Consider the following 25,298-nt stretch of genomic DNA (forward strand, 5'->3'; position numbering starts at 1 on the left):
AGAGCACAAGTAGGCAGAGAGGCAGGCAGAGGGAGAGGGAGAAGCAGGCTCCCCGCTGAGCAAGGAGCCCAACGTGGGGCTCGATCCCAGGACCCTGAGATCATGACCTGAGCCGAAGGCAGATGCTTAACAGACTGAGCCACCCGGGCGCCCCTCTTATTATAGGGATTTTAAGCTAAAATTCTTGAATCAATATGATGTTGGGCATGGGAGCATCACATTTGAGAAAATCACACTTACAGACAGTCTTCATATATCCAAGTTACTTTCTGATTGCTTTCTTAGATTTTGAAGAAATGTTCTTTGAGTTAGATGTCTGGCCTTAAGGAATACCCCTGTCTTCCTTTTTTTTATATTAATAGACATATTATTTATGAATTACTGTCTGCCTCCAAAGTCAGATGAGACAAAGTTCTTATTTGGGTGAATTCAACTTTACCTAACATGGGAACAGAACTTATTTTGAATGTGCTGTTTCCCTTAAATTCTCATGAATGATGGGATAGACAGATTTTTCACATTTGTATTACTAACACAGACAATAGTTTTTGCTTTGCATGCTTTACTTTCCAGTTCACAAGAGACTGATTTAATTGACATTTTGGTATTGGTATTCTGATGTGCTTGTTGTTTTTCTAGAGAGGCCTTGTTGGCTGAGATGGGAGTGGCCATTCGGGAAGACGGAGGAACCCTGGGAGTTTTTTCACCTAAGAAGGTAGGAACCTGTTGTGAAACTCAACCCAACAGAAGCACTTCCTGTTTGTCTTGGTCACTGAGGCACTTCCGGTCTTTCAGGGCTGGCCCCTCCTCCCTTCATTTTATCTTGAGATTTGTCTTAATTTCAGACATTTCTGATTTCATCTTACAGTACAGGGGCAGTCTGTTTCTAAAATGCCTATCGTATTTGCTGTTTACAAAATAAAACCCAAGGCAGTATAACTTCCGGTCATGATTCAGTATGTTTACTCATCTGCATTGTTGCTTTCTCTTAAATTCCCAGCCTCTCACCTCACATACCTTGCTTCAGTTTGGCTACTCTTTCTATGTAGATTTTCCCACAGATGCCAGCAGCCCTGATTTATAACTCTTTGGAAGCAATTTCAGCTATTCAGGTTTGTGTAGAAAAATACCACGCAAGTTTGTTTTTGTAGTTTGTGTTACAGACAACCATTATACTGAGTAAAGCAATTCCTGTCCTCACCCTTCTAGCCTCCTCTGCTCCTTTCTTAGGTTTTTTTTTTTTATATGACTCCAATAGTACCCTCCCACTTACATAATCTTATAGTTGTTAGGTAGTAGATTCCTTGTAGCTAATTAGAATAGTAAGGTAGGTTTTGGTTTTTGGGTTTTTTTTGTTTTTGTTTTGTTTTGTTTTACTAAGTTGCTTCCTAGTTATTCTTAGATATTGGAAAACTATTACAAATTATTTTTGTGTGCTTCTTATATGACAGTAATAGAACATATTTATTTATTTACAAAGCAGATATATTCATGCGGGTAGTAAATGGTTCTTCATTTCAGATGACCCCAGCTTTGCCTATCAGAGACTTATACATGTTCTGCGGGGTCTGATGATGATCTCTCTAGGTTGGCATAGAATGGGCAGGGGGGTTTCCATTTTTGTGTTTATGTGATAGGAAATATTCCTGGTTTTTGCTAGGATTCTTTAGGTTTGGTTTTTCTGTCAAGGTCATATAACTTTTTTTTAGGAATTCCATTGCATTATTTTCAACAAAGAAGATGGTTTTAAAGACATTTTTGGTACACGTCGTAGAACTGGAATAACAATAACAGTATTTTGTGTGTGTATTGCCAGCAGTCTGTGATTTTCAGTTTAATAGTGTTTCCTTCAGTAAGACATTATTTGTTGAGATAGCATACTTAGGATTGTGGAGATTTTAGCAGTTCCGGGTTTGATCAGATTTGTGCCTTTGTGTATATTGAAAGAGATTTTACAACGTCTTTGAGTGTTAAGAACTATATGGAAAATTTTTGTAACAACTTGTAAAACGATGGCATTTAACACAAGTCATAAATAATTTAAATAAGTGGTGTGATGTAAACAGCACGGAATTCCACACTGAGATCTCTGTTTCCAAAGCTTTTTCTTACTTTAATTTTATGCATCTTGTTTTAACTTTCTAGACTTCCTCAGGAAAGGAAGGGATACACCACTGGCTACATCCAGATTCAGTTTTAGAACCTGTTTCTGATGTGTTAACTTGATTGTGGTAATCATTGCATGCACATTCGCCGCCTTAAAAAAAAAAAAACATGTTGTACAACCTAAATGTATACAATTTTTACTTATCAATCATACCGCCATAAAACTGGGTCGGGGGAAATACTTTTAAGGCAAGGGGCAAACAGACAAAACCTGTTTCCAGGATCCCCTTTTTCTGAGGCCAGTGTCCTAATGGGCTTTAAAGAACACTGCCCACAGAGGGACTTGACTTTCTCAAACCAGCAGAGCTCTTAGACTACAGAGGCAGATGCTGATGTAGAGTTTTTTCTAATTTCTGTTTAATCGTCTTTCTCATTCCCTGTTCTTAACCCTCTCATCTGATTCTTCTTTCATTTTTCCACATTTGCTGGCACTGTCTTGAGTAGATTTTGACCCCAAGACCATGTGACTTATTTTTGGATTCCAGTGGGGTATTTTCACCAAAGAAGGTTGGTTTTTCAAAGATTTTAGAAATATTAGAGTTAGATGAAGAAGATTTTTACAAGATGTGTATATTGTTGAACGTCAGTGATTTTAATTTCTCTTTAATGTAAAGACTAATAAACTAAAGACAATAGCTGAGACCATGGAAGAAGTGATAAAAATTATAGAGGGAAATGCCAGGGGATGTGGGGACTTTTTTTTTTTTTTTTTAAAGATTTATTTATTTTAGGGGGAGGAGGGGCAGAGGGAGGTGAGAGAATCTCAAGCAGACTCCATACTGAGTGCAGAGCCCAGTGTGGGGCTTGATCCCACAACCCTGAGATCGTGACCCGAGCCAAAACCAAGAGTCAGATGCTCAACTGACTGTGCCACCCAGTCCCCCATTTTTTAAAGCAGTTTTATAGGGGCACCTGGGTGGCTCAGTGGGTTAAGTGTCTGCTTTTGGCTCAGGTCATGATCTCAGGATCCTGGGATCGAGCCCCGCATTGGGCTCCCTACTTGCCAGGGAGTTTGTTTTGCCCTCTCCCTCTGTGCCTCTCCCCCTGCTTGTGCTCTCTCTATCGCTCTCTCTCTCATGAATAAAATCTTGAAAAAAAAAAAAAAGACAATTTTATAAAGTAAATGAAAAGTATTTCTGGAGATTGTAGGAAGGGAAGATAATTTTCCCTCTACCCATTTGAGTTCTTGGCTGAGAGCCCTGTAATAAAAGATTAATAAGAGAAAAACAAAAATAAACATATTAACATGTCTGCCTCATGTATGTGTGGGAGCTACCCAAGGGAAAGTGAGTGACTCCCCAAGATGGCTTAGAATTCAGACTTAAATACCATCCTAGTAGGAAAAGGCGAGTGGGGATGTAGGCCTCTCAGGAGGGAATAAATGATTTTCAGGAAAGATGAAGGGGCCCTTGGAAGAACAGATGGAAGGTGTGATCGTTTGTGACAAAGTCTGAGTGTGGTGTTGACTTCTGGTCTCCTTTCCTGGGATTCAAGTCCTTCCTCCCTGGTTAATGGACTCCCGAGGGGACATGGCAGCCGAGGCCATTTAGGAGGACCTGTCTTCAGGCATGCGAGGGGTTTCAAAGAAAGCCTCTCCCTGCATTTGCTGTTTTTCAGGTGCCTTCAGCTCAAAATAATCAGTATGTCAAAGTGGCATATTTTGGGGTGGCATATTTTGTTACCCTTCAAGATTTTTGTCCAGATAGTTACAAAAATTATGATTAACCCATCCAGAGAATCGTCCTGTCCTTATTTTTCTTTTGTGTTCTTCATGCTTTGACCTTATCAAGAATTGGATCTTGTTCTTTATCCCTGAACTCCTGTTTTTAAATAGAACGTATTAGTGCAGTTTGAGAAGGCCTGAAGAGAGTGTTTTCTTTTTGTATGGAATTGCAGCTGGGAACTAGGAATAAAAGACATCCCTCTTCTAGGGACTGTGGTTAATCCAGGAAGCCACTGGCCCCCTGTAGGTCACTGTTATTGTCACTGCCCACCCAGTGGTACTTGCTCCAAATGATCATCTGTACCCTTTTTCAGACCCCACATCTTGTTAACCTCAATGAGGACCCACTAATGTCTGAATGCCTGCTTTATTACATCAAAGATGGAATTACAAGGTATATTTGTTTCTTTTGGTCACTTACTGTTTTCTCTTCTCATAAATGATTGAATAACTAAAAAGTTATTTGTTGAAAAATTGTAATGATTTGCTGTTTTTTGTGTCTGAAATAGTTACAAACTATCCTGTCTTCCCAAATTATGTAAGTGCTTTAGCCATCTGAACCAGTTAACATGTAGTTTTCCCTAAAAACCCTAAGTAAAAATTTTTTTTTCTAACTTCTTATATGAATTCATTAGGGAGATTAGTTCATTCGTGTCTTTTTATAAAGCTGAGTGAGTTACATTGATGTATCCTTGCTCCTTGGTTTCTTATTCTAATGTAGGGAGGTTGATCATATGTGAAAATAAAATTTGCAGTTGAAAGCCTCTGATAAAAAGAAGCGATACCTTTTTTGTACATACTAAAGAATATTCTTTGGGAGAAAGAGGTTCATTGTTTTCAGTGCTTTTTGTGTCTGAATTTCCCTGGGAAACACTTTCTCTTGTGTTCAGGGTTGGCCAAGCAGATGCTGAACGGCGCCAGGACATCGTGCTGAGTGGGGCTCACATTCAAGAAGAGCATTGTATCTTCCGGAGCGAGAGAAACAACAGTGGGGACGGTGAGAGTTCCTGGCATTGCTTTTCCAACAACCTTTTCATTCTATATTACTAGAAATCCCCAGGGCTTGCTATTCCCTGTCTCTCTCAGTGATACTTTTTGTACAATCTAATATTTGAAAATGGAGAAACCTGCCCTGCTTACAAATGCAGGGACAGACATAGCTATTTTACATGAAAATAGCCTGGACAAAAGGAGCCCTTTTGTAACTGCCAAGAACTGAGCGGGACATAGGCAATTAGGCTTGGTCTTGAATGTTAATTATTTAATAGACAAGTAAGAAAGGAACAAATATCCTGGGTAGTGGGAGATTTGAAGGACCCCTAATCTTAACCCAGCATGTATTTTTTCTAGAAGGGAAGAAAAAGTCGGTCTTGATTTTTGTCTGGGTTACTAACAGAACAATAATCTAATGGTATTTTGTGCTAATGACTCATTCCTTTAATCAAAATATTAGCTGCTTTTGAGCTTATGTTTCTGGTTTAGTACCTATATCTTTTTTTTTTTTTTTTAAAGATTTTATTTATTTATTTGACAGAGATAGCGAGAGCAGGAACACAAGCAGGGGGAGTGGGAGAGGGAGAAGCAGGTTTCCTGCCAAGCAGGGAGCCCGATGTGGGGCTCGATCCCAGGACCCTGGGATCATGACCTGAGCCGAAGGCAGACGCTTAACAACTGAGCCACCCAGGCACCCAGTACCTATATCTTATACTTAAGATTTCTGATGGTTTTCAGTTTTATGGACTGAACTGTCACATATCACCAAAACGACCATTTCCCATCTTCTTCTGAGGTTTGTCACATTCATTTAAATGTTTCTCTTAGCCACACGGCTGGTTTTGATACCCTAAAATGAACTATTATATAGATGCTCTGCCACTTGGTTGGTTGCAGGAATGTATTCTAGTTACCCTGAATCTTCACAGTCATCTTCTTTCCATTGTTTTATTCCACTGGTTTGTGATGCTAATACTAGTTTGTTCTTCTTAGTTATTGTGACCCTAGAGCCCTGTGAACGCTCAGAAACCTACGTAAATGGCAAGAGGGTGGCCCAGCCCGTTCAACTGCGCTCAGGTGAGACTGGGAAAGTTGTTTTGTTTTTTTGAAGTCCTTTGCTTTTTCCTTTTTTTTTAAAGATTTTATTCATTTATTTGAGAGAGAGTGCACGCAAGTTGGGGGGAGGAGCAGAGGAAGAGGGAGGAAGCAGACTCCCTTGGGGCTCAGTCTCAGGACCCTGAGATCATGACCTGAGCCAAAGTCAAGAGTTGGACGCTTAACCAACTGAGCCACCACTCAGGCGCCCCTGAGACTGGGAAAGGTTTGAAGTCTTTAGTAAAGAACACGTGGTTTGTGTGAGCAACTCTTTAATTTTTGACTCTTTGTTTAAAGATTGAAGTATGATAGCGTTAGGATTTCTGTTCTTGTAAAACCACAAAAGCTCTCTTTTTGCCTTAGGGAAATGAAGGGAGAGTGAGGTTATTACCTTAGATAGGTATACCTTTAAAAAATGGCTTCTTAACTCTTTCTGTTTTGTGCTAGGAAACCGTATCATCATGGGTAAAAACCATGTGTTTCGTTTCAACCACCCGGAGCAAGCACGGGCAGAGCGGGAGAAGACTCCTTCTGCCGAGACCCCCTCTGAGCCTGTGGACTGGACATTTGCCCAGAGAGAACTTCTAGAAAAACAAGGGATTGATATGAAGCAGGAGATGGAGAAAAGGTAATGCACAAATATGATGTGGCCCCCATGACTATCACTTCTTTTAAGCATGCAGTATATAGCACTCATGAAACAGCCCAGTGATTTCACAGTTTGTTCTTTCCTCTCTTGTTTTTCTTTTCCTTCTAGACTACAGGAGATGGAGATCCTATACAAAAAGGAGAAGGAAGAAGCAGATCTTCTCTTGGAGCAGCAGAGACTGGTAGGAGTCCATCCTGAATCCTCTGTTAGGAAAAGGGCAGCTTGCTCTCATACCTTCCCTGTTCCACAGATGAGCACTTGCCCAGTTGCTTGTCCAGCTCTCATTGATACCATAGGCTCTTCTTTCATTTACTTAATGGAGAATGAACTTACATCTCCTGGTAGCCTTAGCTTGAAAAAGTGTCCATAAAGGTACAGTTTTGTGCCTTTTATGTGTTAAATCTTTAGTTCTAGCAAAACCAAGTGCTTTTTGAGGAGCTAGTGGGAGCTTTTCTGGTAGGCTTTACCTCTTGATGGTGATTTTTGAGTACGCTGCAGTGGTGATTCTTTTAATGATAATTATATTGAATATTGAATTTAGTGAGTGTTTGCCTTGGTTTTGTTTCTGATCACCTGATAGTACTAATTCTCTGCTCTTGGGCTGACTTGGGGATTGTTCTTGTGCTGGGCAGACTTTTTTTTTCTTTTTCTTTTTTTAGTTAAACTGTGTCTAAAAGTGTTGCTGCACAGTTGCATGTGTTAATCCTTTTCTGTTCCCCTGCATGGAGTCTGAATTCTCAATAAGGGTCTCCGTGGCGTGTGGGATGACAGTGGAAGCAGGGGCTACACAGCAGCTCAGATAGTAGAAGGAAGCCTGGTTTCTCCGGGTTGAGAAAGATTTGGGTAAGCCGCTGAAAAGTTGGTTTGAGGTTGCAGCTTATAATGCTAATGGATTTAGCATTTTGTGATGTAAATTGATTCTCTAAGTTTGATAGAAACTGAATCTCATGAATAAATAAGTTGACCCATTAGTTAGATTTTCATTTTTAAAGCCATCCAGCTTTGGTTAACAAAGCCCTGGTCATAAAAAGCTTCTTCTTGGCATTCATTTGATGTGTAAGGGAAAGGTATAATAAACCTTTGGGTACTGTGGATACAATTTAGGATTTTTTAAGACTCATAGACTTCTTTTAAGATAAGGAGAAAGCTGGGATACTGGTTTCTTCCCTTAGCATAAAACATAGCATCTAAAATACTGTGTGTAAACTGCAGCCTTCTGGTCATGCTCTTCTTTGGAGAAGAGAGGCTGGTGCTAAATGGGCCAGAAATGGCAAAAGCAGCCTTTTTCAGGGCCACTCATTTCTTAGGCCTGGCAGTGGGTTAAACCAGTTAGTTTGTTGTCTTAGAAACTATAGTGAAGTCCAAGAAAGAATAAATCAGGTATTTGGGGCAAGATAATAGCAGTGTTCAAATCCCTTTACGAGGCCTAGTTGACATTTAGTTTTTAATGAAAACAGAAGGATTTGACTACAGTGTGATTAGGAGCTTGAAAGGTTTGTGACACATGAGGAGCCTTTTATCTTAATAATGTATAATCTAATAACACACCTCTGATGGTCTGTGACAGATCAAATGAGGACAGGTGTCATTAAGCTGTATGTATCATTAACAGTAGTGCCTTGTATTTGTATAGTGCTTTATAATTTACAGGGAGCTTTAACATCCATCTTTTTTTTTTTTTTAATTCCCAGAACAGCCCTCCTTGATAGGTGTGTATGTAAATAAAATGAGTAATATTACCTCCAATTTATAGTTGAGGAACCGAGGCTAAAAAATGCTGTCTTGCTCACTCTTAAGCACCTGTTAAGTCATGGGTCTGAGGCTTAATCTTGGGGCTTCTGAATTGCTTCCGTGTTCTTTCTGTCCAGTAAGAGCAGTGCTTCTTCACCAGCTGGGAGCCCTGTTAAAATGCAGATGCTGATTCAGTAGGCCTAGGGTGGGACCTGAGAGTCTTCATTTCTAACGAGCTCCCAGGTGATGCCAGCACTGCTGACCCAAGACCAGCCTTTGAATAACCAGGTGAGAAAGAATGATGATGGCTGGTGCTCTCCATAACCAAGAGCTGATGATCATTCTTTGCTCTGAAGTAAAGATGATGACCATCAAATAAAGAGAGAGTAAATGTCTCTAAGACATATTTAGTTTCCAGGGGACATACTTAGCCTGCAAGTGATCAGGTTCTGGTTGTCATATGTTCTGTGTATCTGAAAGCAAGCTAGGATTTTCAAGAGCAGCTGCTTAAAGCAAGAAGGTTGCTTTCCATCCCCCTAAGTCCACCTGTCTGTTCCACTCAGATTTCTTGTCCTCCAGAGGAATTGATTTCTAATGCCTTAGCCTGAAGAATATCTAGCAGTAACAATACTGAATGGAAGATGTATTTTTATGACCCTGTATTGGTCAGCCAACAGATACATTTTGAATGCACCCTATGAATAAACACTGAGAGGATATAAAGGAATAATTATTCAGTAAATATGTATTTAATATTATATGTAATCATTTTTGCATAATGACAACATTAAAAAACGGAATTCAGGCTCATGAGTTTTCTATTATGATAGTTCCCCAAATGCGTCATATAGTCGCAGTGCTGAACCTTCTCTTCTAGTTAGTGCTCTATTACACACCTGGTCCTTTCTGTGCTTGCTTTTTCACCTATGTCTTGTAGGTATCTTCTTTCTTCTTTCTGCACAAGCTTCTTGCACAGTCTCTTCAGGAGGCCTTTGCATTGGGATTTAATGAAAACAGAAGCATCATTTAGTGACACGAATTGGCCAGACCCAAGTAGTAGTTTTTCCAACTCTGTAATAAGTGAATCTAAATATCTTTAAATCTTTTTTGACATGAGATAGGGTGTACATCTTGGCACATAAACTTTGCCTACGGAATTTTTAGTATCTTGGTCAGTATGTGATATGGGGGCTGTAAGCTGAACATATTCTACAAAGACAATATGGTAGTATTTTATTTTATCTTTTTTATTTATGGGGGCGTTAGGGAGGGGCAGAGGGAGAGAGAGAGAATCTTAAGCAGCCTCCACTCCCAGCACGGAGCCTGATATGGGGCTTGATCTCAATGACCTAAGCCAAAATCAAGAGTTGGACGCTTATCTGACTGAGCCACCCAGGCGCCCCCAATGTGATAGTATTTTAAAAAGAATGAAAATTATGGCCACGTAATTTAATTGAGTTCCTTTGGATTTATGTAGATATTCTTATTTATTTATGTTTTATTTTAGAGTTTAAAGACCTAATCTCTGCCTCTCAAGTGTGATATTTTGAAAGCAGTGATTAGAGTATTTGTTATTTCGTAGATTAGGTAGTATTCATTTCATTCTTGAGCAATCTTTTTCTTTTTTTTTTTTTTTTAAGATTTTATTTATTTATTTGAGACAGAGAGAATGAGAGAGAGAGAGCACATGAGAGGGGGGAGGGTCAGAGGGAGAAGCAGACTCCCTGCCGAGCAGGGAGCCTGATGCGGGACTCGATCCAGGGACTCCAGGATCATGACCTGAGCCGAAGGCAGTCGCCCAACCAACTGAGCCACCCAGGTGCCCCCATTCTTGAGCAATCTTAAAAGGAAAAGAAAAGAAGCTGGGTTGGGGATAGAGTGATAGTTGTCAGTTATGTGGGAACAGTCAGAGTATATTATGTTCTGTAAAATTAGTTTATACATACTGGCAGGAAGACCTTTTTTAGGAGTCAGACATATTTTTTTCTCTAATGTTTATTAATGTCCTCTTTTATCACTCAGATGAGACATTCTGAGGTTTAAACTAAAAATGAAAAAAAAATAGTGTAGAGTCCATAAATTTAACTCCATCTGCTTTTTGTTAAATTTTCAAATAGGTACAAATAATACAAATCAGCAGCTCCAAATTCAGGGACCAAATTATTGTCATTATTGTTAAAAGTTTTTTTTTTTTTTTTTAAGATTTTTAAAATTTATTTATTAGAGAGAGAGTGAGAGAGAGAGCGCAAGAGGGGGTAGGGTTAGAGGGAGAAGCAGACTCCCCGCCAAGCAGGGAGCCCGATGTGGGACTCGATCCCGGGACTCCGGGATCATGACCTGAGCCGAAGGCAGTCACTTAACCAACTGAGCCACCCAGGCTCCCAAAAGTTATTTTTTAGAAACAACTGTACATAGGCATCTTTGGCCTAGAAAGCAAAATACTATTTACTAGAGATAATTTTGGTAATCACAGCCAAGTAAAAGAGAGTATTAAGATTTTTTTTTTTTTTTAACTAGGCTATCCTGAACTACTCTTCTAAGTGGATAGTTTCTTTTCCAAGGAACTTTTATTTCCTGAATAGAAATTCTTCCTTAAGCCTTCCTTAATTCCATAGGGAATTCTAAATCTAACATTGTTTTTGTGTAGATCCAACAGTGCTTTCATGTCATGAAGATGTGCTTGTGTTATTTAAGAACAATTAATTATTATCCAGATAGCCCTTGAAGACTAGTTAGTTGGGCAGTCAGGCTGCGGTTTTGTTTTGTTTTAAGATTTATTTATTTATCTGAGAGAGAGCGAGAGAGCAGCAGAGGGAGAGGGAAAAGCAGACTGCCCTCTGAGTGGGGAGCCCGACTCAGGCCTCAGTCGCAGGACCCTGAGCGAAAGGCAGAAGCTTAACCGACTGAGCCACCCAGGCGCCCCTGGGCTGCCATTTTACTTGGGCCTAAAACAGAAGTAAACAGCAGCCTGACTGCCCAGCTAAAGTTTTTGAAAATGAGGTAAAGTGCAAACATAGCTGGAAAGACAGAATTAGAGACAGCATTTTAAAGTGGATCTATTTTACCTAAGCAGAATATAATCTGTTTTATGTGCTGATAGGTAGAGTTGTCACTTAAAGTGATACTCCTCAAGTAGCTAGAAATGCCATGGGTTTTCATAGAAAACATCTTTAAGTCATATTTATTAAAATATTACTTGGGGAATTTTAAATGATGTTTAATGGAAGTATATTTGCCTAGCTTAATTTATGTTCTGGAAACTTCTTAAAATTTTGGAGGTGAAGTGTTTATTGGTTTAAGTGTGTGAAAACAAAAAAACAGACCCACTATGAGGATCCTTTTTTTATGCTTCCTTGTTCTCTGGATAACAAATGTTAGTTGTACAAATGTAGCACATCAATTTAGCATGACAGGAAAATAGTAAATCCAGTATATGCTCGTGGAAGGACTAGTTTCAAAACTCACTTGTCTTCTAGAAAAAAGTTTGGTTGATAAGAACCCCATGTGGTCTGCTGATAGGGATTCATTTTTAACATCATCCCTGTTTGACTGCTTCTTTTTCTACCTTCTCCTCTTCTAACTTTTTTCTAGGGCTGCTCTTTTTAGTAAAGCTAAACAAAACGTGGCATCCTACAGCCTTACTAACCTTTGTTAATCCGCCTGCTCGTCACATCTTGTATGGCATCTGTGCTCACTCATGGGGGAAAGAGTTTCTGGAAGAAGCAACAGCAATAACCAAGGCAAATGTGGGGACATGGCTGCATGGGGCGTTAGCATGTGTGGGCCGTAGGTTTTACTGCAGTTCCGCAGGATGGTGGAGGTGTTACTTCACAGCATTTGGTTAATAACTTCACATGACCTTAGAGGGAAAGGTCACCGTATCAATCCTGCTAAGAAATTGGATTGCAGATTTCATCACTTAAGCCAGAAAGTGGGAATTCGCATTAGCGAATCTTTATATTAATGACCTATATATACATAAGTCTTGATAAACTTACACACCACTTAGGGGGTTTTTTGTTTTATCTTTTTTTTTTTTTAAGTTTTATTTACTTATTTTTTGGTTTTGGTTTTAAATTTGGTTAAGGCTTTTTTACTTGTTTTTTCTTCAATTTGATTTTCCTTTTTTACATTTTAATTTTGGTTATTTTGGGGCCATTTTTTGATTTTGTTTTTCCAAAGGACGCGGATTCTGATAGCGGGGACGATTCTGACAAGAGGTCCTGTGAAGAGAGCTGGAAACTGATTACTTCTCTGAGAGAAAAGCTACCTCCCAGCAAGTTGCAAACCATTGTTAAAAAGTGTGGCCTCCCTAGCAGTGGGAAGAAACGAGAGCCAATTAAAATGTATCAAATCCCCCAAAGAAGGCGCCTGAGTAAAGATTCCAAGTGGGTCACCATCTCAGATCTTAAGATTCAGGCCGTAAAAGAGATATGCTACGAGGTTGCGCTCAACGATTTTAGGCACAGTCGGCAGGAGATTGAAGCCTTGGCCATTGTTAAGATGAAAGAGCTTTGTGCCATGTATGGGAAGAAAGATCCCAATGAGCGGGACTCTTGGAGGGCAGTGGCCAGGGATGTGTGGGACACTGTCGGTGTAGGGGATGAGAAGATCGAGGACGTGATGGCCAGTGGAAAGGGCGGGACTGACGTAGATGACCTCAAGGTTCATATTGACAAACTGGAAGATATTTTGCAAGAAGTAAAAAAGCAAAATAACATGAAGGATGAGGAAATAAAAGTCCTAAGAAACAAAATGCTCAAAATGGAGAAAGTCTTGCCACTGATCGGATCTCAGGAACAGAAAAGCCAAGGAAACCACAGAGCAAAGGAGCCTGTTGGTGCTGGTGTCAGTAACAAGTCTGAAAATGACGGAAGCAGAGGGGACAGTGGAGAACTTGGGAAAGAGGAGCGCGTTTCCCAGCTGATGAACGGGGATCCCGCTTTTAGACGCGGACGTCTGCGCTGGATGAGGCAAGAGCAAATCCGCTTTAAGAATCTGCAACAGCAGGAGATAGCAAAGCAGCTGCGTAGGCAGAACGTACCTCATAGGTTCATCCCTCCTGAGAACCGCAAGCCCCGGTTCCCCTTTAAGAGCAACCCTAAACACAGAAACTCTTGGAGCCCTGGGACTCATATCATCATAACAGAAGATGAGGTCATAGAGCTTAGAATCCCAAAAGATGAAGATGGAAGGAAAGGAAGTAAAGAGGAGAGCCAAGAAAAGGGGGGTAGAGCAACTTCTAAGGATCCCCAGTTACCATGGGGCTCTCAGGGCACACGAAGTCAAGAGCACATCCAAGTTAGCAAGCAGCATATTAACACCCAACAACAGCCACCTCAGTTACGCTGGAGAAGCAATTCTCTCAATAGTGGCCAACCGAAAAGTACGCGCAGCCAGGCATCTGCCGCCTCAGAATCATTAAATTCCCACAGTGGTCACCCCACTGCCGATCTGCAGACTTTCCAGGCGAAGCGCCATATTCACCAACACCGTCAGTCTTACTGTAATTACAACACTGGAGGTCAGTTAGAGGGCAGTGCAGCCTGTTCCTTTCAGAAGCAGACGGACAAGCCCAACCACTGTAGCCAGTTTGTGACACCTCCAAGGATGAGGCGCCAGTTTTCGGCACCCAATCTCAAAGCTGGTCGAGAAACCACAGTATAAATTACTGGACAAACTTGAAATCTTGGTGGAGGAAATAGGCAATGTTAGCTCATGATTTGAGTTGGTTCTAGCCTTGGCCTTGAGTTTCTACTCTTTACATTATGGTTTTAATGTTGCGTTCCTACAAATCTTAACTGATTTTAATATTGTTAAAACATAAAACACTGGTAGACAGTTCAGCACCTCCCTTTTGTTTGTATGCCACAAATGGGCAGTTTCTGGAATTTTGGACAAAACACTGAGACCTCCCTTATTTTTCTGAGACTTTCCTCCTTTCTTGATAATACACTTACACAGACTGATCTTGTTTTGGTGTAAGTTTGTTATGTTTTTATAATGCCTGGAAACTGATCTGACACCCAGAAACCCCTGCCTCTTGGTTTATGCAGACATTAAAAGGGGGAATTTGATACGCAGAATTTAAGTGTCTGTTATTTCCCCATAAATGTTAGACCTTAGTTTAATAACATTCAACTATGTGGACACAGCTTTGGATTTCTCATCCATGTCTGTTCCTGTCTAAATATAATTGGAATTTTCATAAGCCAGAACTAAATGTCTTTGGACATATAGTACACAGCTTTGCATCCTTCCACAGAACTTCCCCATCTTTTTCTACCATATTTTACATAGAACTGATTCAGTGGGTTTGTTTGTGTTTTTCTTTTGAATGTATCAGTATGTGTATGAAATTTGTCATAATACTGAAATCTTTAAATTGGCACCGTTTCTGGATTTGTTTGTAGTTTGCTTTTTGAAGTTTAACATACCATTTCTCACATACACACACACACACACACACTCACATTCTGAACCATTCACCAAAATCATGCCAACGGAAACGCCAACAAAACACTTGCATGGCGCTTTGAGCAGTGTGTGTAAGTTCACAGGGAGCTTATTTGGTGGAGAGGGAAGAGGTGGGACGTGGGGAGAAGGCCACAGCGTATGGCTCTGTGCTGTTTATTCTTAGTAGATGATGAGATCATGAAATAAGTTAACTCTGGTTGGATTGAGAATAAAGGAGATGATGTATAATAAACTATTCTTTGCGTACAGTAGTAATGCTCACAGATGCTCAAGCAAGGAGAGAAGTCCTGGTGAACATTAATTGTATCAATACCTCATTTTACCATGTCGTGGTCTCAGTTTGCCTCACTGGAGAATCCACTAAAAAAGATGGATATTAATGGGAAGAAAAGAATAGTTTTCTACATCCTTCCTCATCTCTTGAACTATTCAGCAACTTCTTTAAGAGGCGGTGCGAAGAGCCAGAGAAGTCTGGGACACTGCCTGACTTCGTGATGACAGCTCCTCTAAGTCACGGAGTCACCTGCCCAGCACTTGGCTTCCAGACGGTGTAGAATTGCAGCCAACATAGCGAGTGGCATTCAAGGAAGCCTTTAAAGATTGTGATTATATGGTTTTCTTTTCCTTTGCGTGTGGGCTCTATGCCTTACTAGAACACATTATTTTAATCATAGTATTTTTTTTTAATTTTTAATTTTTTTTTTTGCTTCTAAGAAAATGCTTTCTTAATGCACAGAAAGTTGCTTCTGATTAACTTTGGGGATATTTTTGCTTTCATAGCTAGAACGGTTCTCGTCTTTAGCTGAGGTTTTATGGCATATTAGACAGATTAGGCAGATTAGGGTGAATGATGTTTGTAATGGGTGGACTTAAATTGAGACAATCTCCTGTACCATGTGGTTTGAATGAACTCACTAGGCTACTTCAGATCAGTCACTTCAGTGCATCTTGTGTAAGCCCCAGTTGTTGTTCTTTATGATTCTTAGAAACAGATATATTAATTGTTCCTTTCTCGCAAAAAAATTCGTTTTCTATGACAGGTTTCCCCTGCTTTCCGAAAGAGAGTGTTTCTGTGAAACTTTTCATAAGCTGAAAATGGTGTAAAGTGAAGAAGCCATTATTATTAATTTATATGGAAAAAAATTTTGAGGGTTCCCAGACTCAAAAAAAACCACCTCTCCTAGGCTTTTCTGATACTTTATGACACATCTTGCTGACGGATGCGCAAAATAAATTGAGATAAAGCCCAGATGCTCACAGACACAGTTCAGAGCTCTGGCGGCTGGACGCTGACACGCTGTGTGTGTTTCCCGGGAAGGAGCTTGGTGGGGCCCCTAGCTGCCTGGGATGTGCGTGCTACCTCTAAACTGGCTCGCTGCAAAACACACACACACACGCACACACACACACTAAGTGCAATTTTTCGTAAAAGCAAAAATCCTCTTTGGACTTCTTTCGGGTAGCAAAAACAGGTACTAACGTGGGTCTTTCAGAGAAGCAAAGTGGCCTAACACACACTTTCGAGATGCAGGGGATACCTGTATTAATATTAGTAATAATTAACTCCACTTTCGACTCCGTAGCAAAAGTGGGCTCTCATTTCCCTAACTTGAGATACCATAGGATAGTATTTTCGTTTTTATGGTGGCCTTTGAATCTTATTATGAGCAGGTGCCTCCCTTTCCCGATAAACAACAGGAGTGAGTTTCTACTGGTGATCAGGTGACATTATAGAATGGAAAGTAATCAGCATTTGCATTTACAAATGTGGGTTGTGGTAAGCACTGTGCCCACACTGATATTCCAAAGAATTAGGTTTGTGTTTGTGCTTCATCTGCTGATCTAGGTGTCCTTGAATTGCTAAAATGTTTAGATCTCTAAAGGAGCCCTTAATTTCAGATGACCAGAAAGAAATGAACCAGGGTTTGATTGATTGCCACATGTGTGCCCTCCTGCATTTCAGAGCAGATGCTTGTCTTAGAAGATAACTTTGGGTAAATGTGAATAAAAGGACTTCATTGACTTTTTTTTACTAAATAAGCTCTTAGTACCATGCTTTTGTGAGCTATTGGTATAGCTTATATTTTTTTGTTTTTAAATTTGACAGGATCTCTCCCTAAGCCTAAATACTACATGACTAAAGAGAAATGGTCATCATTAAACCGTTATTATATTATTGAAGTATTCATAGCTATTATAGAAAAATGGGGAAAGTGTGCTGCTGAAATTATAGGATCTGAAAATTATGGAAATGTGAAGGAGTGTTAATTAATTAGTGTAATTTTGTATGCCACAGTGGTATTCCCTGAAGAGTTAAAGACATTCTGTTCATCTAGTAAGTCTAAACCAAAGGGCTTTTCCTTTATTTTTGCCTCTAATTCTTTCTAGCACTTCAGATTGTTTGCTTCATTCACTGAAAATGCAATGACTGGGGATTGTTTATTCCATTGAAGTGACTTGAAGTGACCTCTTGTGCTTTAGGTGCAGGTTGATGCTGAAAATAAACACAACACAGCACAGAGTTTGCCACACTGATGTCTGCATTAAAGGCTGTCAGACTACAGGAAGTTACATAGATTTCCTCTGGTCAGCTGCTGTACCCTGTGCCTGACTGGTCCTTTGTAGACTTGCCTTAATGATTTGTTCAAAAGCCTGGGAGGAGGGGAAGCTGCCATGTCCTGGTGTGAAAATGTCCCATAGTGAAGACCCCTTCTCGGATACAGTGTAGAGCCAACATCTGTCCTAAACTGTCAGAGACAGAGTCCGCATTATGAGCAGTTTTCGTAATTGTCCAGTTTATGTCATTTTTCCAAGATTTCAAAATCTGCTCTACATACTTAGTTTGAACCGCTCTAGGTTGTGAAATGTATTGGTTTCCTGCCATCATTACTGTAAAAAGAAGTTGTGAATCTTGTTAATGAACTATGGATTTCTCCCCCAATTTCTAAAATAAAATGCTTGAAGATTGTCTTTGAGTGTAAGATCTACCTTTTCAGAAAGGGAGAGTTAGTTTGTCATGTTAGAAAATAAAGTCCTCGTTCAATAAAAGCTGAAACCATCTTTTAAGAGTGTGATTTCTCTCTGATGTGGGAAGAAGGAAAAGTGAAACAGGGTGGTGCTGATTAAGTCTGGTCTTGACTTTTATTTATTCCTTTTTAATCGGAAGATGGTTGCAAACCAAATCTTTTTTTCTTAATATATTTCGGCATGAACTTGATTCATTTAAAGCTTTTGCTTCTGTTCCCTTTTCTGTTTATCAAAATTCTATCTTAGAAGGGATCTTTAACCCCTACTTTATGCCACATTCTATTTGAATAAAAACTTGTCTAGTATAAGTTGAGTTTATCTTAGCTGTATTTTTTATCTTTTAATCATATAATCTGAAAGTTTTTAAAATGAAATAGTATAGTTCCCTTCACATGGATAGAAACTGAATTTCTACAAAGCTTTCAGTAAGTCCGTTTAGCTTCTCTTTTTACCCTTAATCGCTGCTCTTCTCCACCTGGAGTATTTGTGGTGTGCTGGAGGTGACACAGGATAAAGCAGAAGAGTTTTCTGGAGTGGGTCATCAGTCTTAATGATCATTTGGACATGACATTGTTTTTTATATTGAAAAATGACACAATCGGGGCACCTGGGTGGCTCAGTTGGTTAAGCGACTGCCTTCGGCTCAGGTCATGATCCTGGAGTCCTGGGATCGAGTCCGCATCAGGCTCCCTGCTCGGCAGGGAGTCTGCTTCTCCCTCTGACCCTCCCCCCCTCTCATGTGCTCTCTCTCTCATTCTCTCTCTCAAATAAAGAAATAAAATCTTAAAAAAAAAAAGAAAAAAAGAAAAATGACACAATCATGTATTATGGAGTAGAATACAAAATCTACATGCGTCTCTTTTTTCCCCCGTGAGTTTATGATGTGAAATTTGGAACTTGAGAAAAATGTTATATGTGGATTGGTCTGCTTCAGGCCTTATACTCTGTCCCTCAGGGTACTTTGTATTTCTCTGCTATTGGAGAAACTGGTGGAAAAGTTGCCAAGATCTGACTGACCATTTCTAGGGTGACACAGATGATTCCAATGTAGTATGAGGTGTGCAGTGATAGTCATGTGCACAGGGGGAGAGTGAGGAAAGGTGTTTGAAGGAGGAGGCCCTGAGCCAAGAGCAGAGTCCCAGAGTACAACTGGGAATTTATCCAAGTGAAGAATGGCAGGGGAAGAGAAGCAGCATATGTCAGGTCCAGCGAACTGGGAGTACCTGCGAGTAACCCGCGGTGGTCAGCACAGCAGCTGTGTGCCAGGGAGAGGTAACAGACAAGGTCCACATCGTGGCATGCTAAGGAGTGGGGATTTTATCATGAGTGTGATGGGAAGCTACCAAATGATTTTATACAGGGGGATTGCATGATTAGATTCACCTTTTAGTAATGGTTAAAGCTTGAGTTGGAAGGAGGCAAATTCAGAGCCCCGTGCCTCAGTTGGGAAGTTGCTGTATGGACTTAAAGAGAAACAATACTTTCCAAAGGCAGGGACAAAGGAGAGAGGGAAAGTAGAATCAACAAATCAGTTTGTGGGTGGGATAAACCCTGTATGTATGACCGGAAAGGTGATGAATGCCCTCACTTGGATCATGGTTGGAAAGTAAGTGAGACCAAGATGGCCCTGGGGGACTGGGAGAAAATAGGAGCCACTCACTCTAAGAATAGGTGTTGTGGGATCTCTGGAGGGAGAGGTCTGACTGAGGCTGCGTCCTCACCATGCCGCAGGTGGGGAGCAAGGTTAGGCATTGACAAGAACTGGGGCGTGGATACCTTCCTTCCGGCTATTGCTTGCTAATTATAATCTACCATTAAAAGAGGAAGGCAATATTAGCAAAAGGAGCCAAGTCTCTAATGTCAAAAACAGACCCAACCAGAAACCCTAGAATGGTGACATTGATTTCACCTTAAATGCCACTTCCTCGGAGATGCTCCAGTGTGGCACTAGTATCTTTTCCTGAGAGTGCTCTTCCTACCTTGTCTCTTTGCTTCTGTTCTGGACCCTAAGCCACTGTCCGCATAGCAACCAGCATCATCTTGTGAAAACAAAAATCAGATCCTATCAGTGGCCTCTGGTGGCTTCCCGTTGTGCTTTGAACTCTAACCTTCTTACCGTAGCCTACGGAGTGTTCCGTGTTCTCGCTGCTTGCCTGCCTCTCTGACTTCATCTCTTAACATTCCCACATGGCAAGCACTTCAGACTTTTTGTTCCTTGAACATGCCAAGTGTGTCCCCACCTCTGGGCTTTTGCACTTCCCCAACACTCGAGTCCTGCCTCATCATGTGTGACTCCTCTTCAGACCTGCACTCGAAGGCACATCTCCTGCCCCAGCCCACGCCAGGCCAGCTCTCACAGGTTAATAATGACAGCCTGTCTTTGTGCTTGTTTGGTTCTTCCATGGGAACATAAACTCACCTAGAATAAATGCCTTACCTGTCCTGTTAGCTCCACTGTTCCTCAGTACACATTACCCAGAAGGGTGGTTCTGAAACTGATGTGCATCAGAATTCCCTGGGGGCTCATGAGACTAGAGATGGTTGGGCCCACCTCAAGAGTTTCTGATTCGGGAGGTCTGGGGTAGGGCCTGATCATTTGCATTTCTTTCTTTTTCTTTTATTATTATTATTTTTTTTTTAGAGAGAGAGATGGGGGAGGGCAGGGGCAGAGGGGGAGAGGGAAAGAGAATCCTAAGCAGGCTCCACATCCCAGTGCACAGCCTGACTCGGGGCTTGATCCCATGACCCCGAGATGATGACCTGAGCTGAAATCAAGAGTCAGACACTTAACCGACTGAGCCACCCAGATACCCCATAATTTGCACTTCTGATAAATTCCCAGGTGATGCTGATGCTGCTGGGCCAGCATCCACCTCTGAGAGCCACTGATCTAGAATGGGGGGTTGGCAAACCTTTTATGTAAAGGGTCAAATAGTGAATATTTTAGGCTCTGTGGGTCCCATGGTCTCTGTTGCAACTGCTCAGCTCCATTGTTATAGCTGAATAGCAGCTGTATGCAAAGGAATGAGTGTGGCTATGTTCCAGTAAAAATTTTACTTACAAAAAATAGGCAGGGGACTAGATTTGTCACAGAGGCTGTAGTTTGCCCACCCTGATTTAGAAGATAGTCACTTTTGAGGACTTCCACTAGAAGCTTAGTGCATTTCTATGTATCTGATCTAGAAGACAGATAGGCACCAAATGCTGGTGATTCCATGGTGAATGGCAGATCCCTAGCCTTGGGAAGTTCACAGTTGTGGACAAGATAGCCATTAGATGAATAGTCACACCAGTAGTTACAGGGTATATTTGTGACAAATGCTATGAGGGAAAATGCTATGAGGTGTGCTGAAAGTTTACAACCAGGAGACTCTGGTAATGAAAGGTGGCCTTTCCTTGCTCTCAGCTGATGACCTCCATTTTGCTGCACTGAGAAAAAGAATTGATCCTAAGAAAACTTCTTTTCTGCCCACTTCTAGTTTGTGCATCCATCATGCATCCTTCCCTCCTGATGGTGTTTGGACTCGCCTTGCTCCTACCTTAGCCCCACCCATTTTCCCTGCATTTTATCCTCCATCACCTTCTCAAGAACTCACCATGCATTTACCCTTCTCTTGAACACCTCCATTCAAGCACAGCTTTGTTTTGCCACTTACAAAACACTCCCATGTTGTCTGAGAGCCGCCACCATTCCATTTCTCTGTTACTTTTTTTTTTTTTTAAAGATTTTATTTATTTATTTGACAGAAACACAGCGAGAGAGGGAACACAAGCAGGGGGAGTGGGAGAGGGAGAAGCAGGCTTCCCGCCGAGCAGGGAGCCTGATGCGGGGCTCGATCCCAGGATCCTGGGATCATGACCTGAGCCGAAGGCAGACGCTTAACGACTGAGCCACCCAGGCACCCCTCTCTGTTACTTTTTATAGAAATACTCCTTGAAAGAGTTTGCTCTATTATTTCCCACTCGCCCACCCCCATTATTTCTTTTTATTGTTCTTCTGTTGTTTCTTTTCCCCATTCTTGCTTGAACTCACTCTAGTCACACTCTTGTTCCACATCACCACACTGAAGCCACTCTTCTCAGGGCCACCAAAGATCTCCACGATGACAAACCCAGTGGTGTTTTCTCAGTCCTCTGCCCTGACCTCAAGACGCCGACACACAACTATGACCTGACAGCCATATAGCTGACTGGCAACCAGTTCAGGTCAAACATCCAAGAGCCATCCTCAGTTCCCCCTTTTTTTCTCACACCCCATGACCACATCATCAGTAAGTTGTATTTCTTCTACCTGTAAAGCATACCCCAACTCCATTCTCTTTTCACCACCTTTACGCTGACACCCTGGGCCACCTACCACCATCTCCCCAGCACTGCTGTCCCCACGCTTTCCTCCACGGAGAGCGATGTTTTTAAAACATGTTCTAGACCCATATTACTTCCCAGCTCTAAACTGCCCAGTGGCTTCCCTTAGAATGAAGTCCACAGTCTTTACCATGTCCTCTAAGGCCGAACATAACCCAGTCCCTGTCTGCCTCCTTCACAACTGCATCCCTGAGCCTTATAGCTCCTCACTCCACTCACACAAGTTTTCTTGCTTTTCCTGAAAACACACCAGGCACCCTTTGCTCTCAAGACCATTGTACTTGCTGTTAGTTCTATTTCGATTGGCATCATCACCATTGCCACCACTCCCCCCGGAGATCTCTCCGCATGCCTGCTTAGATCTCTGATTAAATGTCCTTTCCGCAGACAGACCTTCCCCGAGCACCTAATCTAAAAGTTCCTCCTGTTCCTCTTGCCTCTCTGTCAGCCCCCATACCTACCAACCTTTTGGTTTTCCTTCATAGTACTTCTCGCTACTGAACTCACGGTGTGTCTTGTGTCTGTTTACTATTGATCATCTCTCTCTCCCTCACCAGTGAGACTTTTGTCTTACTGACCACTGTTCTCCTAACATCTGCATGTAGTAGACATGATAGTGGTTAAAAGAGCATGCCCTAGAATCCAGTTGCCTGAGTTCAAATCCCATATCCATGCTTACTAACTCTGATCTTTATAAAATTACTTAATTTCTTTAAGCCTTTTTCTTCTTTAACATGAGGGTAACAGTAGTACCATCTTCCTAGGGTTTTTGGGAAGATTGAGATAACCTATACAAAACATTAAGAACAGTTCCTGGTGCAAAGTAAGCTTAAAAACAAGGATGGGCAGGAGAGGGAGAACATTCTACAAGCGGGAACAGCCACTGTAGTACCTTTATAAATATGGGGATATATCTAACTAGTTGGGACTTCTTATAAACACAAAAGGCTACTGATAAATATATTGTTATTTGATGGACTTTCCATAATTATCCTAGTTTCCACCGTGAAATCAACAGAACAATAGTATTCAAATTTGTTTATCCATTTGTTGTAGGAAAATCCAATACTTCGAGTTTTTCTGATGACATACAAAATGTCCTTGTTGGAAGCTCATATACAGCCTGGTTTGGGGAAGAGGAGGGCCAGTTCAGGTTATAGTGTTGATATTTGAACTGTCAACTGCTGATAGAAATTTTCCTGAGTCAAAATGCAGTTAAAATTCTAGGTCCATAGTGTTACAGGAAACCTTTTTATGTGAGCTTTACTGCCACTAAAGCATAACCAGAGCCTTTAAAGGGAAGGTCATCTTCGTACTTTAACTGTCGGAATCTAAGGATTTTGTTTTTATTGGTAGTTTGAGCAATAAAACTTGTAAACTGAGTCTTGAAGAAAGCTTCAAAAATAAGCGAGTCACTAAAAGCTAAAATTGGGGTGCCTGGGTGGCTCAGTTGGTTAAGTGTCTGCCTTCGGCTCAGGTCATGATCCTAGGGTCCTGCGATCGAGTCCTGCATCGGGCTCCCGTGTCAGGCTCAGCAAGGAGTCTGCTTCTCCCTCTCCCTCTGCCCCTGCTCATCTTTCTCTTTCTTTCTCTCTCAAATAAATAAAATCTTAAAAAAAAAAAAAAAAAGCTAAAATTATGTGATTCCACATATATGGAATAGAGTAGTTAAAATCATAGAAAGTAGAATGGTAGTTTCCAGGGGAGGGGGAAAGGGAGCATGGAGAGTTAGTGTTTAGTGGGTATGGAGTTTCAGTTTTGCAAGGTGGAAAGAGTTTTGGAGGAGGATGATGGTGGTGGTTGCCCAATGGTGTGAATGTATTTGACACCACTGAACTGTGCACTTGACAATGGTTCAGATGGTAAATTTTATGTCACATGCATTTTACTATAATAAAAAATTGGGGGAAATGAAAAACAAGAAAAAAATCCTCAAGATAAAATATTAACATTTTCCCACCTGAGGATTTTTAGGTAAACCAGCCATCTTTCTCTTTTTACTGAAAGAATCCCATAGAACATTTGGTTTTCTAAGGGAAAAAAAAGTACCCCTTCCCCAACCTTTTATTTTGAAATATTTCAAACATACCAAGAAGCTGAAAAGAGAGTATAATGAACCTTCATATACCCATATTTGTGTATTTTTTCTGAATCATTTGAAAGTAAGTTGCAGGCATGATGCAGCTTACCCCTAAATACTGCCCTGTGTATATCCTAAAATCAAGGATATTCTCTTAATACCATTAACCTATCCGAGAAATTTAGTACTGATTCAGTACTATATAATATACTGTCCATTTTCAAATTTTCCTAATTGTCTAAAAAATACAATGGTTACAAGTGTGTGTGTGTGTGTGTGTTTTAATCCCAGTTCTGAGCAAAGTTTGTGTTACATTTGGTTATGATGTTTCTTTTCTCTTTCATTACATAGGTATTTTTGAATAGGCTACATTTTGATTAGTCTGTTTATTTCCTCAAGATTAGATTTAGGTTAAGCATGTTTGATAAGAAAGCTGTCAGGGTGACATTGTGTACTTCCCTCGTGTCACATTGGCAGACAAAATGTCCAATTGTCCTGTTATCAGTGATGTTAAAGGTTATAAATTTAATGTGACGTTTCCCAGCTCTTTCTCTGTCTTATTAACGGGTATCTAGGGTGGCACTTGGGATTGTGTGACTATTCTGTTCTCCATCCACCTTTCACTCAGTTGTTTTGGCATTTATTAATGATTCTTGCCTGATTCAGCCATTACATCTGGGGCTGCAGTGTAGTTTTTCTAATTGCCATTCCTCTGCATTTATTTATTAGCTGGCTTTTGCGGGGGAGCGAAGAAGGGCTTCTCCTTTTTTTCCCCTCTTCTTTTAGTAACACTGTGGACTCCTGGAGTCGTTTTAATACCCAATGTGCTATATCGTGTTTCTGTTATTACTCTTATTTACTGGCTACTGGGATTCTGTGCCCTTTGGAAATGGCCCCATCAATGTTTGAGCACTTCTGTGCTTTCTTGTACAAGGTATTCCGAGCTCACCTTGTGCTTTCCTTGCTTCAGACCTGGAATCGGTTGTTTTCCT

General features: G+C 40.9%; 1 protein-coding gene across 1 annotated transcript in view; it reads left to right on the forward strand.

Annotated features, from left to right (window-relative positions):
• The window catches only part of KIF1B (kinesin family member 1B), a 137,286-nt gene that overhangs the window by 70,108 nt on the left and 41,880 nt on the right, over positions 1 to 25,298 (forward strand). The window contains exons 17-23 of the mRNA XM_081816819.1: positions 640 to 715; positions 4,204 to 4,283; positions 4,780 to 4,886; positions 5,876 to 5,959; positions 6,425 to 6,605; positions 6,735 to 6,807; positions 12,540 to 14,018. Coding sequence (XP_081672945.1) covers positions 640 to 715; positions 4,204 to 4,283; positions 4,780 to 4,886; positions 5,876 to 5,959; positions 6,425 to 6,605; positions 6,735 to 6,807; positions 12,540 to 14,018 — 2,080 coding nt within the window. The remainder of the gene's footprint in view (positions 1 to 639; positions 716 to 4,203; positions 4,284 to 4,779; positions 4,887 to 5,875; positions 5,960 to 6,424; positions 6,606 to 6,734; positions 6,808 to 12,539; positions 14,019 to 25,298) is intronic.

Source organism: Leptonychotes weddellii, chromosome 4, assembly GCF_054177405.1.
Source record: "Leptonychotes weddellii isolate Sample4059 chromosome 4, ASM5417740v2, whole genome shotgun sequence".
In the NCBI taxonomy this organism is placed as follows: domain Eukaryota; kingdom Metazoa; phylum Chordata; class Mammalia; order Carnivora; family Phocidae; genus Leptonychotes; species Leptonychotes weddellii.